This window comes from Gymnoscopelus braueri, assembly GCF_963280865.1.
Source record: "Gymnoscopelus braueri genome assembly, chromosome: 21".
NCBI classification, from domain to species: domain Eukaryota; kingdom Metazoa; phylum Chordata; class Actinopteri; order Myctophiformes; family Myctophidae; genus Gymnoscopelus; species Gymnoscopelus braueri.
Window position 1 is genome coordinate 24498330 of NC_137623.1, and position 21161 is coordinate 24519490.

Here is a 21161-nt window from a genome sequence, read left to right on the forward strand (position 1 = left end):
CTCAATACTTTATATCTCTACTCCACTACATTCCAGAGGCAAATATTGTATTCTTTTTACTCAACTACAATTATTAGAAAACTTCAGTTACAAGTTACTTTGTAGATTTAGATTACCATTGCAAAAGATACAATAACCACTAAGCTCTATTTTATACGTTGGCCGTTCGGCAATATCAGATCTATTAGCTGACAACCTGTGGGGAAGCTTGTAGATCGGCTATCGACTTTTACTTTGTTACTGTAAGTATTTGATGCCAATAGGTTTGAACTCAAGTACAGGCCTTTTACTTATACCGTTGCTGTCGGGCAGAAACTTCTTATCTCCATATTCTAACTTTTTATGTTTTTTCGTAAAGTAACGCCCAAATTGATTATACTACAGCGTCACACAAAAGCAAAAGTAGCAGATCTGCAAGCTTGAAGCTTGTGGATTTTGCTATTTTTGAATTTGAATCCTGAAAAGTAACAGTTTTGGTCATATGAGGTTTCCATCTAACAGAGACGATAGTATAGTATTTTTATATTGTGCTATCGCTACTTTTACTTCAGATTAAAGAATCTGAGTACTTCTTCCACCAGTGTCTATTGGTTCCATGTCATTAGTCCAACTGACATTGATTGACTGAGAAACTCTATTCATTCTTCATTCTTTAATCCTCATCCTAATAATGATGTTAAAAACTCTGCATCTCTCCTGTCAATCACATTGACTGTCTAAAAGAGTTGTAACTAGAAAATGTGCTCCTCGGAGCACAGGTCTCCGCCAGGCGAGTACTGTTCCTGATTAATCCTGTCTTACCTATTTATATTACATATTGTGATGTCACGTGAAGCTTGACCAATGTTAGCTTGGCTGAGACGGACACACACACACACACACACACACACACACACACACACACACACACACGGACGGACAGAGGCCTGGCGGAGACAAATATTGATTTGATGCTCATATTAACCTTAGGAAGTGTAAAGAATTGTACTATTTTATTAATTAAACTGATGAGCTGGTTGCTCAACCAGTGGCAACCTCCACAGTGTCCAGTAAAAACACAAGATTGACTACCATTCAATGAAGATGTATTACTCCTTCACACCCACATCCACTTTTCACCATCCTGTTCTTGTTACATGTGTTGTGTGGTTCTGAGTATGGAAATAAAGACATTCACAAATATGACTAACCAAACAATTAACTATGTTGAATTATCAGAAATATAGGCTACATGAAATATTAACAAATTAACAAAATACTCACAATTAGTTGCACGCACACTTGGTAAAATAGAATGTCTAAGTGGGAAACAAACACAACTCTTTTCAGAACAGAATTAAAATGCCTGACACAAGTACTGCTGACAATACTGAAATATGTAATGCACAACATAAAATAATGAACAAATATAATTTGAGGGCAATATTTACTGGCCTTTTGTACAGAAGTATCAAGTTGATTTTCATTTGCACATGCATTCCATAAATTCCATAGGGCTAGACCACACATTGGCAAATGACATCAACTTGCGATGGGTATTGTCCCGCTTGAGTAAAAGATGAACTATTTCTAAAATAAATACAATATTTAAGGTGTTTTTAATTTTTAATTTTAGTTATAGAGGTCAATTATAATGTATTAAGGCATATAAGGCTTATTAGCCAGGGATTCTAAGTGGTTAAACTGTCTGAAAATACGCATTATTAACATGAATCCAACACAATGCTACACAAGTCTATGAAGCTATCTATGAAATCTATGAAAAAGGAGTCCTTGGCCTGAAAAACCCTTGAAGACCCCCTGTACTAGATTGAATGACTCACATTCCTCTTTTTCCACATCTCCAGTGTCACCTTGACTGTTGCACGTCAATAGAAGAGCCGCTGTGTAATATGGATCAAAGTACATCTTGCGCTTCAGTGAACTTGGGGGAAAATGGAACTAACCATTTTCATCGGGAATGCAATTCGGCCCTTTGCTCCATTTTATGTACAGTAGGCTACTACGTTAACTGAAGCAAACATGAAAAAAATGAATTCATGCTCAGCAGCCTCTGCTTTTTTTTTTTAAATTGACAGACGTTTCGGTCCCACACTCCACTGGACCGTCCAGTGGGAACGAAACGTCTGATCAATTTAAATATTTTTTTCATGTTTGCTTCAATTTTCATTGTCCAACGCACCTGCATCCGAATGAAGTGGCTGTGCCGAATGCTTCATTTACATGTCCTACGTTAAGACATCCTATTGTAAATTTGATATGGCATAGGACATTTCCAAATATATTTAGCTGCACAGTGGCGATTGCATGAATAAACTTCACCCATACCTGTGTGTTATTTGCAGTATAAAGAACACACACATGATTCTTTCATCATCCTTCTTTGCACAGCCGTCACATAGGCTGCTCTTGCCTGTCAGTAAGGATCAGAGTAAACGTTTCACCTGTCTGCTGACCTGTGGCCGTTTTACTTACCGCATCAGAATGACAAATGAAGTTAAGCTGTAGGTCTAATAGGCTAGTTCTGCATGACGACAGCGTCTTACAAGAAGGGGTCAAACCTGTGAGTGGCTGACCTGAATATGAATGTGACAGTAGTGAAAGCCCACCATCCATCAGTCTATCTATAGTACTCACAATGTTGTCTCTGCCCCGCGGGGCTTAATAGTTGGGGATGTTTAGAATGTGCTACTCTAGTCAACTTTTTGTTATTTTCATTTGAGTAAATGCATGCCCTACTTTGTCACACTAATATCACACTAAAGTAGCAAAAATGGCTGATCTACAAGCTCACAATGCGTTGCGACGCAAAGCGCTGAGAGCTTGTTGATCTGCTATTTTTCACATTTCTTTAAAGTGAAAGTGGTTAGGTGTGTCTGTGGGTAGTATTATACTGTAGATATTGAACCAATAAAAAGTATTAACAAGAGCTTGTGACAAACATAACTGCATTGGATCCACTGGAACACTTTTTTCCATTTCCTGAAAAGTAACAGTTTGACAGATTTCTACTTGACAGCGACGATATGAAATGATCCTACGTTGAGGTTAAGTTAATGAAGGTGTGTCACTCCACCATTGTTGGCCCATCATGGGGATCAATGCCCGTGCCATGGGCCAGCAGCCACACTTTATGCCATTAATAATAATAATACAGTTGATTTGTATAGCACCATTTAAGAGCAGAGTCACAAAGTGCTTAACAGAAGAAATCGCAAAACAAGACATAAACCAATATAGGCATGACAGGCAAGTTTTGTTTAACAGAAAAGAAAACAACACAAGAAATAAATCAATAAACTGCAACAATAGATAAAAACAAGACTTAAACCAATAAGCGTGACAGGCAAGTTTTGCTCAACATCAAAGAAAAACACAAGAAATAATAAATCAACAAACACAACAATAGATCAAAAGAAAAATAAAAACAGCGAGGGTTGGGGGTTAAAAGCACCTTTGTAAAGGTGTGTCTTCAGAAGCGATTTAAAGCGAAACACCGACTTGCTTTAATGTGTCATTCATTTCCTGCTGCTATGGGTGTGACATTTTCTCTGATGAGGTCCAGTATTCAATATTAAATTGTCACTGAGCCAAGACCTTTTCTTTTTGCTTTCTCATCTCTCACATGTACAGCAAAGACTAGAAAACAAAAACAAAACTGGAGCTTGACTCTGATACAACTGTGGGCCTGCTGAAGTGTTTTGCCAGACGTGTGCTTTGATATAAGAAGCTCAAAAATACATCAAGGGTCTTCAAAACTGAATATGTTGCAATATTGCATTTGGAAGTCCTACCTTCCTACTCTGAAATTCAGAGAACTGACATCCAGACATTCTGAAATGGAATCTGCCATCAGACTGCGTGTCATCTGTACAGCATCCTTCTTCGAGGAAATGGACTGAAAGATGGAAATAAATGTTTCCATCAACAAGTCCAATATGATTACAAAACTGACTCACCTTAAAGCTATGGGCGAGTGAAATGTTATGATTAAAACAAAAAGCTTTTTGGTTAAAAAGTTAAATCACTATATTTCGATAGTAATTATTGCTATAGAATGATAATAACAGCGCTCGGCTCGACTCTCCCCATCTCTTCAGCTCTTTTAACCCATTAAGACCTGGAACACATCTGTGTCACTTTGTGATTAGAGTAACACTTGCTTTAACAGAATATCACTAATAGCTACCTGTAATATTTTCAAAATGTTAAAAAGCCATTGATGCGGTTAATACGTTTCTGAAAGGTATAAAAATCTGCATGAAATTCATATTTAGCGACAAAAGACTTGTACAACTACTGAAATGTTGGTGTCATGTTGGTGACATATTCCACAGACTGTGCTAACAAGTGAAGATAACAGGCGATAATACAAGTTAAAAGTAAACAGATGAACAAAAGGTAAACAACTAACAAAAACAGAGCTCTGTTGTGAGCAAAGACACATTACAGACAGTGATTACCCAGTGGTAACCGATTAGAAGGTTTCAGAACCTTCTGTTACACCTTGAATTTTCTCAGCTGTCTGAGGTGGTACAGGCACTGCCTATTGCTCATGACAAGTCCTCAGTGATGTGCACATCGAGGTACTTGAAACTCCTGGTATCCCGTTGATCTTGGGCAGAGTGTAAAGTAACTAAGTACATTTACTCAGGTACTGTACTTAAACGGATATTTCACTTTCAAAAAAACTTTTGGTCATTTTATCATCTACTCAGGCCTTTGTGAACCCCCTAGACAGTTTTTAAGTTGCTTGATTCATTATTTAGATATTTGATATTAATTTTATCTGACACGCCCCCCTCCTATACAAACCCATTGTAACTTCAAACTTCATTTTAACCATGTTAGATTCATCAAAAACACCCGTCCTTGGTTCTGGTGACTCATCCTGCCCTCCTAATGCGTGAGGGGGCCGTGTTTTTTCAATTACTTTTTTCATTTATTTTTAATATTTTTTTTGGAAAATGAAAAAAATAAAATACAATAAAACATTTAAATTAAATAAATTAAAAAAGTAATTGGAAAAACACGGCCCCCTCACGCATTAGGAGGGCAGGATGAGTCACCAGAACCAAGGACGGGTGTCTTTGATGAATCTAACATGGTTAAAATGGAGTTTGAAGTTACAATGGGTTTGTATAGGAAGGGGGCTGATAAAAATGAATATCAAATATCTAAATAATGAATCAAGCAACTTAAAAACTGTCTGGGGGGTTCACAAAGGCCTGAGTAGATGATAAAATTACCAAAAGTTTTTTTGAAAGTGAAATATCCCTTTAAGTACAATTGTGAAGTATTTTTATTTTACTGGAGTATTTCCAATTTTCTGTACTTTTACTTCTACTTCACTACATCTCAGAGGCAAATATTGTACTTTTACTCCACTACAATTATATGAAAACTTGAGTTACTAGTTACTTTGCAGATCTAGATTTGTATTACTAAACAAACATTTACCACTTGCTCTATATCTAATTCTGCTATTTGAAAATAGCAAAGGACGTGTGTTTTTAATGAATCTAACATGGTTACATTTGAGCTTTAAGTTACAATGGGTTTATATAGGAAAGGGGCATGTCTGATTAAATTAATATCAAATATCTAAACACTGAATCAAGCAACTTAAAAACTGTCTGAGGTGCACACAACAGCCAGAGTAGACATTAAAAAACATGTTTAAAAGTGAAATATCCCTCTAAGTTGTTATTATTCTTTGTAAATAATAACTCTGGGTTATGTTGCCTTCATGCAGGGATTCCCAAAGTGGGTTGCTTGAGCTGCCTCTAGGCAGTGTGTTAGAAGACAAATGTAATAGTGGTTTAATGGATGTAATAATTACACCATTATATTGTAATTTTTTCAAATGGGATTTTTTAAAGGACGACAGGTGCGTAGGAGAAGACCAAACGAGGGCCCCAACGTACTGAAAGAAAAAAACCCTCACACTGTTAAGGTTATCTTTTCTTTGCATTTGAAGACAGTGTGTGGGAGTTTTTCTTTCAGTATGAATTAAAAGCATGCAATTATATAAAAACATTTCCTTTGTATACTTTGGTAAAAGTTCAATTCAAGGCCTGGGCCGCAGTGTGGCGGTCCAGGCACCCTGGGTTGCAATGCAAGCCTGACAGCGTGTTCAAATCCCGAGCCTGACGATCTTTGCTGCGTGTCAATCCCTATCGCTCTCTCCATTTCCTGTCAGTCTATTGTCCTATCTATAAAGGCATAAAAGTCCCCAATAAAAAAATGTTTAATTCAACGCATGAGCCTGTGCGTGTGTCCTTGCCCTCACCCTTCCTCTTAGCTATTTAAAAGTGACGTTTGTAATAAAGCACATTGAATTGCCTTGTTGCTGAAATGTATTATACGAATAAACTTTGAGTAGATTCAGTTTAATTCAAATTTAAACTGAATCTAGCACATTTTTGTGCTCTCTTGAATATTTAGTTATATGTGTTGTGATTATTTGTGCAGGTTTGAGGATGCACCATTCAAGTTGGGATGTAGAAGGGGGTGCAATGCCCAAAAGGTCTGGGAACCTTCAAAACCCTGACCTAACTTTTCTGAAAAACGCAAAGTTTTTCAAAGTTAAAAAGAATAAATAAATATAATTGACGCTCTTGTGTGCGCTGTGTTCCAAACCTCAATGAATCCAGTGAGAACTCATTCATCCATATAGTTCCAGGCCTATATACAATGATCACTTAACTCAGACGGGTGTATGCTTTAAATAGTAGATGAGTCATACTTTCCCTGACTGAAAAGAGAAACTGGACGTGAATTATGTATTCGTGTCAAAAGTAAGATCAAGCATCCTGTCATTGTATAAATGTGTGGGACAATTTCCCAAGCCTGTTTTCTTCAAGGTTACATGTGTATCTCCATCACTGCAACTAGCATTGTATTAGTGTGTTAAACAAAACATTGCAACTGGCCTTTGACAAATTACTACACATAATTATGCTTGAGGATATGTTTGTTGGCAGGTAAAATGTAACCCCTTTTAATGAATTAGTACAAGAGGGAAAACCGGGAGCACAGTCAAGTGGAGGTATAATAGAGGAGGAAGTTCGGGGGGAGTTCATGGAAGGTGTAGTATCAAGATACGACTTAAAGAATCTCTCGTCCAGTAATGACCGAGTGACTCTGCAATACTGACATTTTGTTGCTATGCCATGAGGGACACCAGTCTTGACCATGCTGCCTGCAAGGCATAGGATGGAAATCAATAGGAACGGAGAGATTACATTTTGATGTAAAGACAATCAATGGCTTTCATTGAGGCTGTGACTTTTTAACCGAAAACAAATAGAAAAGCATATGCAATGCCCATCTGCCTCAATCTCAATAGCTGCCTTCCTCTCCAAATATTCTGTTATTTGCTACATGAAAGATTAACCAGTGGTATGAATATTGGAAGATGGCCCTGCAGGAATCTAAATAATAACTCCTCTTATCCCTCCGCATTTTTTAATGACATGGGGCCTATGGGGCGAACAGTGTAGAAGATGTTCGTGAGTGTCATTGTGTTGGTTATGGGCAGTGTTGCATTGGTCATTGGACGCGATAACACGGCATCCCACCAGTCTTTTGAGCAGGAGCACGTCGCGCACATGCCTCGATTAAAAACAGACATTGAAATTCACACCTCAACAAAGTTTACAAAGGCTGCCGACTGCCGGGTGTCACACCAACGTGAATTAACATAGGAATGAGCCTAGTTAGCATATCAATTGTCCATTGTGTGACCTGTAGTGTAGATGTTAAGCGCCGTGCGCGTGACGTCTTTAAAATAGTGTCCCAGCAGAGACAGATTCACCAATGCAACACTGGTTATGGTGGCGGTCTCAGGTAGGAAGGAGCCAAGCATTGTGCATTTTTCTAGTTGGTTGAACTTACTCCACTCCACTTGTTCACCCCTCTCTCACAACTACAACAGTTACTGCACATCCTTACAGTATATGCTACAGTATCTGTGCATCCACAAACCACCAAAATAATGTCCATTTGAAACCAACGTTGACCCTTCATATTTCCATCAGGCTGGAATGGCATCTCTCTTCTCTTTCCTTCTCAGTTCGGTCAGTCACCCATTCATCTATTGATTCCATTTGGATCTTTGAATCTTTTCCTAATTCATAGATACAGTTGTATTTCGATATCTTGACCTGCACATTTTGACCTTTCCACAAAACCAGAAATAAAATCGGAAGCAACCCTGGCCTCTGCTTCTTACTGTCTCCTTAGTTAGGGAATTTTAGCAATATGTGTGGACCATCTGTGAAAAAATTTACTACCAATAGCTTTCTTCACCAATGTGTTCTTATAGGTGTCTAGAATCACCTCTCAATTAATATAAACCCAAATCCTCGTGGAAAATCCTGGAGAGCCAATCAAAGTTAAGGAGCCCAGAGGGCTTGGGTGAAAAATATGTAAGTCTAAAATGAACTTGTGAGGTGTCTAACTAGGGGTTTTCAGGGGTGCTGAATCCATTCCAACCATTATTTTTGAGTAAAAATGTCTCCCTGGCCATCTAATATTGGTATATTGGTTATTGTTAGTGTATAATCAGTGTATAATCAATGGTAGGGGATTGGGGTGTTGTTGAATTGATTCTATTCTGAAAAATAAAATAAGAAAATATTGCTAAACACTTGATAAGAGTGTACACGGGATACACTGTCTGCATGTGGGGAAGGAGCGGGAGTGTTGCATCCTGGCAAATATGTCTGGACGATTTTAAGGTACGGTAGTTTATCTACTTTTTGGCATTTATTTTCCTCTGCTGGCAAAACTTTTGATTACTGTGAATTTAGATGTCAATTTTCTCTAGCCTATTGCTTACATTGAACAACCATTAGTTAAACAATCATGACACTTGTCTTTTAGTAGACAACATGGAAGAGGATTCTGTAGCTTGTGGCTTAAGGTGCTTCATCTGTGGTGGTCCTGAGACTGAGCTCTCAAAAGTCACCCAAAAAGGCTATGCATAGATTTTGTCTTATTCTGAGAGTGTGGATGATGCAGCATTAATCAGAAGACTTCATGAGGACTGGAAAAACTGAGATGACCCCAAACTAAGATACCATTTGGAATGCAAAACCGAGCTATACAGTTGTGCAAGAAGTATATCCACTGGAAGTTTTTTTTCATTGTGATGAAAGTTGCCACTTGCAGATTTCAATCCTATTCTATGTTGTGAGTGACATCATGATTTAATAAAAACTTTAAACATAATCTATTCTTTAGAGCAAGATGAGCAAGACCAACGGCCAGACAGGAAGAAAAGACGCAGGGCATTGTCTGGGTCAAGTAGTTCAAGTGCTAGCTGGCACACTTGATCTACCATAATACTTGCATCCTTTGCAATGAAGGTATCAATGTTGGCACATTGAAAAGAAACCCTGGTAAGTCTTTTGTATGTAAGATTCAAATGAATTTTTATAATTGTTTTTCTTGCTCCTCATTGTAGGCTTCCACTCAAAGTCAAATAATTTAATCATGCACATACTGTATGTGGCTACCTTTTATCCAGACAGAGCTTGGCAGTTGTATCGTGCACCTGATAATGTCTACCAGGACCGACTGAAAAGGAGTTTGATGCAGAGAGGAAAGCGACGAGGTGATGACTGGGGACTTGAAGTCGCTGGTCGCCTGGTGGCAGAAGAGGCAGTATATCATATTCGATGCAGAAGAGACTTTGAGAACCCTGTTACAAAGTCTGAAGTAACATTATATGGATACACAATACAGCTGTACAATGCAACTCACATTTCTTATCCTGAGGGAAGAAATATAATTTTCAAAATCATTTATTCTGCAAGATTGATATGGGTCCAGGAATGAGGGGGACTAATAAAGGATAAGAAATGTGAGTTGTATTGTACAGCTGTATTGTGTATCCATATAATGTTACCTCAGACTTTGTAACAGGGTTCTCAAAGTCTCTTCTTCATCGAATATGATATACTGCCTCTTCTGCCACCAAATCTATAATACCAGACAGGCGACCAGCGACTTCAAGTCCCCAGTCATCACCTCGTCGCTTTGCTCTCTGCATCAAACTCCTTTTCAGTCGGTCCTGGTAGACATTATCAGGTGCACGATACAACTGCCAAGCTCTGTCTGGATAAAAGGTAGCCACATACAGTATGTGCATGATTAAATTATTTGACTTTGAGTGGAAGCCTACAATGAGGAGCAAGAAAAACAATTATAAAAATTCATTTGAATATTACATACAAAAGACTTACCAGGGTTTCTTTCAGCAAGTATTATGGTAGATCAAGTGTGCCAGCTAGCACTTGAACTACTTGACCCAGACAATGCCCTGCGTCTTTTCTTCCTGTCTGGCCGTTGGTCTTGCTCATCTTGCTCTAAAGAATAGATTATGTTTAAAGTTTTTATTAAATCATGATGTCACTCACAACATAGAATAGGATTGAAATCTGCAAGTGGCAACTTTCATCACAATGAAAAAAACTTCCAGTGGATATACTTCTTGCACAACTGTATAGCTCGGTTTTGCATTCCAAATGGTATCTTAGTTTGGGGTCATCTCAGTTTTTCCAGTCCTCATGAAGTCTTCTGATTAATGCTGCATCATCCACACTCTCAGAATAAGACAAAATCTATGCATAGCCTTTTTGGGTGACTTTTGAGAGCTCAGTCTCAGGACCACCACAGATGAAGCACCTTAAGCCACAAGCTACAGAATCCTCTTCCATGTTGTCTACTAAAAGACAAGTGTCATGATTGTTTAACTAATGGTTGTTCAATGTAAGCAATAGGCTAGAGAAAATTGACATCTAAATTCACAGTAATCAAAAGTTTTGCCAGCAGAGGAAAATAAATGCCAAAAAGTAGATAAACTACCGTACCTTAAAATCGTCCAGACATATTTGCCAGGATGCAACACTCCCGCTCCTTCCCCACATGCAGACAGTGTATCCCGTGTACACTCTTATCAAGTGTTTAGCAATATTTTCTTATTTTATTTTTCAGAATAGAATCAATTCAACAACACCCCAATCCCCTACCATTTATTATACACTGATTATACACTAACAATAACCAATATACCAATATTAGATGGCCAGGGAGACATTTTTACTCAAAAATAATGGTTGGAATGGATTCAGCACCCCTGAAAACCCCTAGTTAGACACCTCACAAGTTCATTTTAGACTTACATATTTTTCACCCAAGCCCTCTGGGCTCCTTAACTTTGATTGGCTCTCCAGGATTTTCCACGAGGATTTGGGTTTATATTAATTGAGAGGTGATTCTAGACACCTATAAGAACACATTGGTGAAGAAAGCTATTGGTAGTAAATTTTTTCACAGATGGTCCACACATATTGCTAAAATTCCCTAACTACCTGCTGACCCACAGAAAGGCATAATATACCCTACAAAAATCACTCATCAGGATATCCGACTCAATCACTCAACACGCTTACAGTAGCCTATACAGTATGTCATCCATAAATGATCTCCGCTCTTCAATCACCAACAAAAGGCGGCTTGTGAAACATTTACTTTAGCTTAAAATTATATGTACTGTTAAGGTTCTTGCAAACTGTTGGACATTGTGCATGTTTGAGGATTGGGGGTGCTATAGAATGTTTGTTCAGTGACAGGGGTCTTCCAGTTTCTCCAGCCCTTTTGGTAAATATAAAAAAGGAAAAGAAATCAGCTGGGTTGCCAATTTCATCCAATTAGGAAAGAGAACCCATTTTTCAACTTCGGTATTATAGTGTTTTGTCTGCTCCTTTGTTCGTTTCATCCCTTCCATCTTCACTTGTTTTGTCTGTGTGATTGTGCAGGGCGTTGTTGAAAAAGAGCACTCGTGCTCAGCATACCTACCCTGGGTAAATAAAGGTTAACCACTTGAACCTCAGCATCCATATTCTGGGGGGAACATGCGTTGTTCATGCACATGCACACATAGACATCAAAGGGGGCTTGAGCCCCTGCCCTTTTATGTCTGTCGGTAAAAAGTGCCCTCGCCAGACCATGGATGCAGCATTTATAATGGTGAAAAAAACAACAAATGCCCGTTCTCCATGCTGTACTCGAAGGCACTGAGGCAGCATTCAATATAATTGCCCCTGTCTTACTCTCCTGAACTGGAATGCAGCCTTTAATGTTGTAAGAATTCCCCCTAGCTGTCTCCTCTGTCTGTAAACTGTAGAAATCCCTGCGCATCCGTTGGCCTGCACCTACAGACAGTAAAGTTTACTTAATTGAGCCCCATGCCGTGCAGTGCGTGCGCAGAATTATAGCCGATTTACAAGCCCACAACGCGTCGCAACGCGAGGCGTTGTGTATCAGGCTATTTTTGGTGCGATACCGCCCGCCAAACGAAGTATATAACACAATCGAAAGGAAACCTAGCTGAGCGCACGGCACAACAACGCACATCTTCAATGAACACGGACCAATTTGAGACAGATTATTACTTGTCAAGCAGGAGCCTGCTGCCAAGTCTCACCCTTTGAGAGTGAGAGTCACGCAATTTTAGTGGGTGAACAATCCAACGCTTGGTGAATTCTGCTTCACAATGATAGGAAGAGCCGACATCGAAGGATCAAAAAGCGACGTCGCTATGAACGCCACAAGCCAGTTATCCCTGTGGTAACTTTTCTGTCACCTCCCGCTTAAAACCCAAAAAGCCAGAAGGATCGTGAGGCCGCGCTTTCACGGTTTGTACTCACACGCCTCACGCCACACTTGCCATTTCACACGCTTTTTCCCCCTCTCACAGCAAAAAAAAAAAAACGGAACGCTCGTCCTAAAACACACTGCCCCATTTTTTCCGCGGACCGTGGCCGCCGGATTAGACCTGGGGCGAGCGTGTTTTAGGACGACCATTCCATTCCATTTGGAGAGGTCATTAGGACGTTCCATTTGGAGAGGTGCGCTGCGCGATGGGATGGACTGGAGAGAAGGACCCGCCGATTTTCCTTTTTGCTTGATATTGTTTGAACAATCATGACTGATACACATGAAAGAAGACCCTTCACAGCTAATAGAGAATTTAAATTTTTAAGAATCTGTTCAGAATTGAATGAGTATGGCTATAGTTAAATGTGGACTCTTTCTGCAATAAATATCCATGCGTTCTGTGCGCCCGTCGGCTGCTACGTTTCCTTTTTGCCACACATCTACACTTCATGGAGTACATTTTTTTGTACCGAATTAATCGAATTAAAGTAATAAAAAACGGAAATAAAAAGGGGTAAAACCGCGAAAAAAAATCCCATTGGGAATTAAAGCCCCTGTCCCTATAATTCCTTCTGCACGTTTAGATCGTAATTTTTGGCGAAGAAATTTGGTGAAGATGGAAACAAGCGGTCAAAGTACAGTTGTAACTCAAAACGCGTTCTCTAAGACTAGAGGGTTTAAGTGATATAAAGTGCCTTGCAGATACTGTTCAAATTACAACCCCATCATCAGTGGAATGCTGAAGAGCTGGGGCAGTTGCAGTGGAATTAAAAACAGCAGTGAATTTGCTGACAGTTGAACGGTTGAATGATGCAAGAGCAGGTTATGGGGGTGTCCCAGAGGGAGAAGTAGGCAACATATTAAAAACAATGCTGAGATTATCGGAAGCACCCTGAATAAATAGTTTCAAATTATGTTGAAGAACTCTCCAGCCAACACATTGTAGGGCAACAGACACGAATATAGAAGTCACAGAAGGATAACTACATTTTTGGAGTATAAATAAAGATAGTAATTCAGATAATTCAGTAATAAAGGATCCCTTTTGGTAGCCTGGTAAACCCCCCCCTTCCGGAAATCTCATTTGCATTTGAAATCAAATACAAATTAGATTTCCGGAGGGAGGGGTTTACCAGGCTACCCTTTTGGCAAATGTGAGTAGCCTACTTCTTCCATCACTGCTCCCTGCAGCGCGTGGCAGCACGACACTTCCTGTTGGTGCTACGGAGCGGCACTTCACGCGCGTCAATGACACATTGCTCAGGCAGCATGTTTTGCGCCTTCATCTTACCTGTAAGAGCAGAATAATGTTCAGTATGAAAATTTGCCGGCAAATGTGTTCAGTCATTCAAGTCCACTCAAGATCCAGCCTGCACAGTAGGCTACATCTTTGCAGTGTGGGCATATATGGTGTCACTCATTAAACATCTTTCAGATCATAGCCTACAGCAAAGTGTCGACATCTGTTGACAATTGTGCAACTAAAAAAAATTGTGCAACTAAAACTCACTTCAAGGGAAAGGCTCGCTCAACTCGAGGACAGTCTGCCTTCGTCACTAACACACTGACGAAGGCCTGTGCCGAAACGCGTCTGTTTGGTAGACTGCTGCTGCGGATCATAAACATTATTCAAAAAGACGCCTAAGACTTCTACAGAGAGTGCGGATTGTATCTTCTTTAAATTATGCAACTAAGCCAGCAAGCCTTTTATTCAATATAACTTCAACAGAATGAAATTTCTTGTCCTTGAAATGCAAGGCTTCATGTCCAATATGTTGCACTTTGTAAGTGGACAGGGTGCTTTGTTGACTCAGATGGGATTAGTAGAGAGGAGCTATTCCCTATTAAAATACAGAGGATTTACTGTCACATGAGGGGAAATACTGGTCTACTGCCAGAGTCTTCTAGGCTAGAGAATAACAACCAATGTACTACTGTGATACTGATACAGATGTTTATATAACACACGGGTACAGTACTTATTGTACAAGCAGGTAGTGATGTTTATTCAAATTGTTCTGCAGAAAAACATTTGTATCCGTTTCACGCAGATACACATCTTTTGTGTTTTTGTGTTATGCCTACCATCTGTTTCTAAAAAGGGGCTTTAGGATATTTGCATGAACAACCCAAGCCTGAAGCTTAATTCTTTCATTCTTTCTCTGGGAGAAAAGGGAACACCATTGTTGGGCTCTGCCACCATTGCCTAGTGGCATGGAGCACTACAATCTCCTGTTACCCATCTCTATATGTACTATGCATCAGGAGCTGGGAGCCCACTAATGATTCTATACATGTTTCCATGGTATAGAGCAGGGAGTTTCAACTGTTTGTAAGCCAGGGGACCACCATCCTGAATCAACCTGGGAGCCACTGTTGTGTTGGATGGGGATATGTGCCCTGCCCTGCTATGCTTGTAAGAGATTGTCTGGAGTGCGGTTCATGTGTACTAGACTAGGGTACGGTGCGCGTCAGGATTGAAACCCAACCGCACCAAACACAGAAGTTGACTGCTATTTATATATTATTATATATTATTATATCATTGTAGCTATATGGAGTTATATCCAGGAGAGGACGATTTCAGAAGTTACCTAATTTAATTTCATGTCTCATGTCTCAGAGTCTCAGACATAATTACAGACATAATTACAGAATTAATTTTACCTGGGTTACAGCTTCTGATAGTTCAGCCAGACAACTCTTGGAATAGAATAAATATATTTATTGAGCATAAATATTTATAAGCATATTCAGCATCAAGGCTCTGTCTCATTTCATTCATTCCCTGTAAGCATGAATTATAATAAATGATTTGCCAACTAGATTCTTACAGGGAATGGAATGAAAAAGACCCCCATTAAGGGAATAATAGAAACAGAGCCCACAGGTTGATGCTGGGGTGGTGGTGGGAGCACGACAAAAACGTCTCACAGCCTGTGTGTCCATGTCCAGCGGCCCAGCATCAGTCCAGGGACTGGGGCTTGCTCTATAGCAATGATTGCTATCAGAATATAGAGCTATTTAACTTATGAAAACATTTATAATTATAATCAGTATTTTTTCATTCAAGGTTTAGTTACAAATGCACTACAATTAATTTAGATGAAGATTAAAAGGAAACAATACAAATAAAATGTTTAATTTCTGTATAGAGCTAATAGTTTTATTTGTAGTTTCACAATGGTTTACATGATATCAGTGCTACATGCGTTGCACTGAAGATAAATCAATTTCAAATACAGTATATAATGTACAACACAATATCCAGTCTGAGGCAGTCGAATATTATAAATCAACTCATCAAAATACATATTACATATATTAATACTGAACAGTTTTGTGCACACTTGACTGACTTAACAGTCCTTTGTGTATTTTTTTACATTATCTCACGATACACCAAAACCACACCAGAAGTGACAGCCACTGAAATACCATAAGTAATTTGGAACAACAATACATGTCACTGAATTTGACAGCAATCTTATATTCAGGTTGATTGTGTCAAAAATTATGTACATTCATCATAATGACGCTGTATGAGAGGTACGTTGGCTGATTCACAATTACATTACACTTTTCTGACAACAAAAAACAGGCAGACACACGACACACAACTGTGATGGACAACGAATTGAGGCTTTAAAGGAGTATTTCACCCAAAGAAAATCTTATTTCATCTCAATTACACACCCCATGAAACCTTGAATGAATGGAGATTCTTTTGCCGCATTCCTGAGCCAATAATTCAGTGGGAGACTCACTGGTCAGTGGGAGACTCAATTGAGTCTCATCAATTGAGACTCAATTGAGTCGTCATCAAATTATTGGCTCAGGAATGCAACAAAAAGAAAAATATCTCCATGAATTCAAGGCTTCATGGGGTGTGTAATTGATAGCAAATAAGTCATTTTTGGGGTGAAATACTGCCTTAAGCTGTTGCAAAAGCCACCATTGTGAAAACATTTCAGTGTCAACTTTGCACGGGTAGTCCAGACTTAGTGCACGGTCCATTAACTCTGCCATTAAGCAGATGGCTGCTTTTTCAAAGCAGTGCCTTCTTTCTAGTAAGGCCATCCAAGTTTGTTTCGAGTTTAACTTCATAAGCTGAAAACTGCATGCAACGAGACAATCACAGTGACGTTTCCACTCTGCTTTGTTTCCTTGCTTAGTTTTACATAACGGCAATATTCTCTCCTGACTGCAGAATTAAAATCGAACTCCTCCAGAGTAAAATTAATGAATGTACTTCCACTGTGCTCATGCACCATCAAAGCGGGTTGAATCCTAAACAGGTTTTGCATCTCTTCTTTAGGCAACTTAACAAGCCATAAACTGCTTAGTTGTTGAACTACGTACTAAATGCTTACATTTAGTAGTTCAACAACAGATCTTGTTGAGGTTGTAAAAAATTCTCACGAATACTTGTCATTATTATAACTACATAACTACAATTACTATGGATATGAATACAATACCAATTGCAATTCGATTGGCACAAACATCTATTAAGTAACAACATCATCAAATGGTCTTGAATTTACGATTGTCAGTGACCTCACCAAGTAAATGTAAACATTCATGGAATGGATTGTGTAAGGATATTTTCCTTCCCACACTTACCCAACCAAAAGCCTCTAAAAGCCTGTAAAAGCCTTCAAAACACTAAATCCAGGCACTCTGTAGACCACCATATAATGCCTGAAATAATACATTAACGCTGATAGAACCAGAAAGTCACAGAGCACAGGAGGAAGTGGTGTGAAGAAGGAGAAAGGCAAGGACAATGGTCTGTTATGAGAATGATAGTGCAGAGAAGGGCATTTGTACTCCAAACCCATCGTTCTGAGTCTACGTCACAATGGCAGCCCGCTCTAAAGCCCCATCATCCACATGGCATTTATATAAATAAAGTGTCTCGCTGGATCACGTCCAGGCTTTCTGTTTCCATCTGCCCACATACACGGACGCACGCAGCCACACAATGTATAGGTGTACACTTTGTAGTGAGTACTTTACACTACCCCCCACCCCAATTACATCATGTTGATATGTGGATACATTTTCTTAAAAATGTTTAGAAAATATTTTCTACTATGGCTCAAAAATAAACACTCGGAATACTCTCCCATGACGCATTTGGTCACTTCTCATCAACTATAGTATAGTTTCACACATATCACATGGTTATGGATATAGATTATGTGATTTCCTGCTGGATAATGAATTCCACTTCTCGCTGTGGCCATGTCTTGCCACTGTTGTGGAGAACTTATTTTAAACCCATGAATAATTAAATCAAATGTTGTTTGCTGGTGATGCAGTTCATAACCACTTGACCACGCTTTACCCTTTAAGTCACCATATTCACACGGTGACCATTTTGCTCTTACATCATACTTGTATGTCCCACCTACTGGAATGTGCCGACACAACCCAATGGTCACACTGACCATTGGGTTGGGTTTTCCCAGTCTCCCCAAGTATGATCTTATATGCAGTGAAGGAACTTAATCACTTTAAACATGAGGTCCCTGTTTTTTTTTACAATTTTTAAAATGTCCAAAAATTGCCAATCCAAAAGCTCACAACACAGACATTGTGTGCGTAGTCTACATGTCTGCACTGTGTTAGTTGACCGCCTTTACAAATGTGGGATTTTACTAATGGCTTTATTTACTCAGCTTGCTGGAGAAGTGGCCATGGTGCAAGCCTTGCTTGTGAAACAACATTACGGAGATACAATAACATATATATAGTCACTGTCGGGCAGAAATTGTATCTCCATATTTCACCTTCATGTTTATTTCATAAATCAAGGCCCTATTTTATAGGCTTGACAGTGTTGTGCAAAAGGTGTGGAAAACAGCAGATTTTGAAACATTTCGAGGGGAAATTATAATGCCCAAAATAGGGTTGAAAGTGGTTAAGGTTGAAAGTGGTTAAGTTCATTTCTGTTTTATTATTTAACCAATGAAAACTAAAGTATTAGCAAGAGCTTGTTGTGACTAAATAATAATAACTACATTGGATTCATTGGAACACAGGTTCTTTTTTTTCCATTTCCTGAAAAGTAAAGGTTTTGTACATACAAGGTTTCCTCCCCGACAGCCGTGATACCTTTTCCAGTGATCCTATTTGATTTGAAGATTCGCCTCCACGGGGTCGTGGGTGATTCTCACAGATTATTTCCAAACATGTTTTCCGATGATTACCTCGGTTTGTCCTCTATTCGGCCCACAGTGTGTACTGTACCAGTCAGTAATCTCCCGCCAACGGTACAAAAAGTCAATGAGCCAAAAAAAAAAAAAAAAAGGTCATTTTCTGTGCCATTCATCAACAGTGGGCTCCAAACAGTTATTCCATTTAGGCCACATGACCCATTTCCTCCCTCACTTTGCAATAACAGAGTGGAGGAATGCTCAAACATACACCAGCTGTCGACAGTTCCATCAAGCATGTATGCATGTCTGTCCGTATTATGCATGTTTGTTTGTATTTCAGCACGTATACACACTGTAGAATCCCGAGTGCTAGCTATGTTAACTATGTAAAAAATGGACCCGTCGAGATTTGACAGTGTCTATTGTGTATTTTCATAATTAATTTTGTTTTCACATGAGCCTGTATTTGGTATGATATTTGCGTTATGGCTCTTTGCGCATGTGAGGGTGCGTGTTTGTGTGCTGTACTGTACAGTATGTTGCATGCATTACGCGGTCAGGCGGTTAGGTCAGCTCCTCCTGGCATGAGGACGAGGCTCGCTGCGTCTTGGGGCTGCAGCGGGTCAGCATGGAGATCTGGGTGCTGAAGTTGTTGCCGTTGCAGCTGGACGGGTGCTGGTACTTGGTGTCGGAGTGCATGTACCGCTGAAGATGCCACCTCCTCCACTTCCTCTTTATCTCGCCCTGGACCTGGCACGACACACAATACAATACAGAGATGAATTATGTATGACGACTTGTCACTGTGGTTGATTTTCCTCGCAGAGGATTAGTCACCGCAGTGCATTCCTCAGCGAAATCATGTATTAACCCGTTAAAACCGGTAACGCATCTGTGTCATTTAAGATTTTAGTTGGCTATTCAAAAAAATCTGCTATTTTTGAAAGTTTTGTCTTGAAAGTGTTTTTTTTTTTTTTTTTACACAAATCTTCTCTTCTGGGGGTCTCCTGGCACAAAGCATTTTCAGATGGGGGGTCTGCGCAGCCAAGGGGTTCTTGGCACGAAAAAAGTTTGAGAACTACTGATGTAGAATCGGCCTCGGGTCTTAATGGGTTAACAGGCTTTGCTTTGAATGATATCTGTGTTTTAGCACTACGCTGTATATTGAGGGTATTGTGTAACCAGGACTATAATTCGTCCTTTTGTGGGCACGCACGTCCTTCTAGGTCCCACGCAACTCATTCCAAATTCTGCTCACGTGCAGCATAACCACGCCACGCAGCAGGCCACAGTATAATCAGGCCCACCGCTGGGAACATAAATAAATGTTCCGACTGTGTGCCACAGCAGGCGGCTGGCTGGGTGTGCGACTCCCGTGGAAGCCTGAGCTTTTTTCTTTACAGCCCTCCCAACCCGTGGGATGAGAGACCAAACTATGTTACAACTGAAGTCCACGGGAGGAGACAGCAATGACGGCCAACAGCGGTGACTCATGCTCACACCTCTAATTCCACCCTTACTGAGAATTACCAGTGCACTGCTCCGCTTCTCAATGATGGAAAGTAACTAAGTGCATTTACTCAAGTACTGTACTTAACTTTTTTACTTTACTGGAGTACTTCCAATTTTCAATTATCTTACTTCTACTCAATTACATTTCAAAGACAAAATTGTACTTTTACTCCACTATGATTATTTGACAACTTTATAGTTACTAGTTACTTTGTAGATCTTGATTATTATTACAAAACCACTTCAGACCTATATATAAGATATATAGGCTATTTCTGCTATTTTCAAATTGCCAAAGTATATTATACTTTGGCAATTTGAAAATAGCAGATCTACTTGTAGATCTGCTATTTTCAAAACCTTCTGCATAATGAGTACTTTTACTTTTGGTACTTATATTTACTTAGTTTATTTTGATGCCAATACTTTTGTACTTTTACTCAAGTCAATTTTGAATTCCGGACGTTTACTTGTAATAGAGTATTTCTACATTGCAGTATTGATACTTTTACTTAAGTAAAAAATGTGAGTACTTTTTGCACCACTGGGTCTGGCCATGCGTTTACATAGCAGCGTTTACATCGCTGTGGGGTGCGATACCTACCTCTCCATTGAGGAAACAGTACAGGACTGCCACGACAAAGCCCTGGGAAGAAAAACAACAACATAGCGATAAGACTGTGACTGTGTGTCACTGTTACGTGTCTGTCTGATTAGGTCTATGCAAAAAAGTATGGCTTCGATTGAGATGTT

At 39.4% G+C, this 21161-nt stretch overlaps 1 protein-coding gene across 1 annotated transcript in view; it reads right to left on the reverse strand.

Annotated features, from left to right (window-relative positions):
- Nucleotides 1-19460: 19460 nt before the first annotated feature.
- vipr1b (vasoactive intestinal peptide receptor 1b) overlaps nt 19461-21161 on the reverse strand; it is a gene marked incomplete at both ends in the record, with an annotated part of 75891 nt that continues 74190 nt past the window's right edge. Inside the window, 2 exons of the mRNA XM_080417455.1 lie at nt 19461-19646; nt 21013-21054. Of these exons, the coding sequence (XP_080273581.1) occupies nt 19461-19646; nt 21013-21054 (228 nt within the window). The remainder of the gene's footprint in view (nt 19647-21012; nt 21055-21161) is intronic.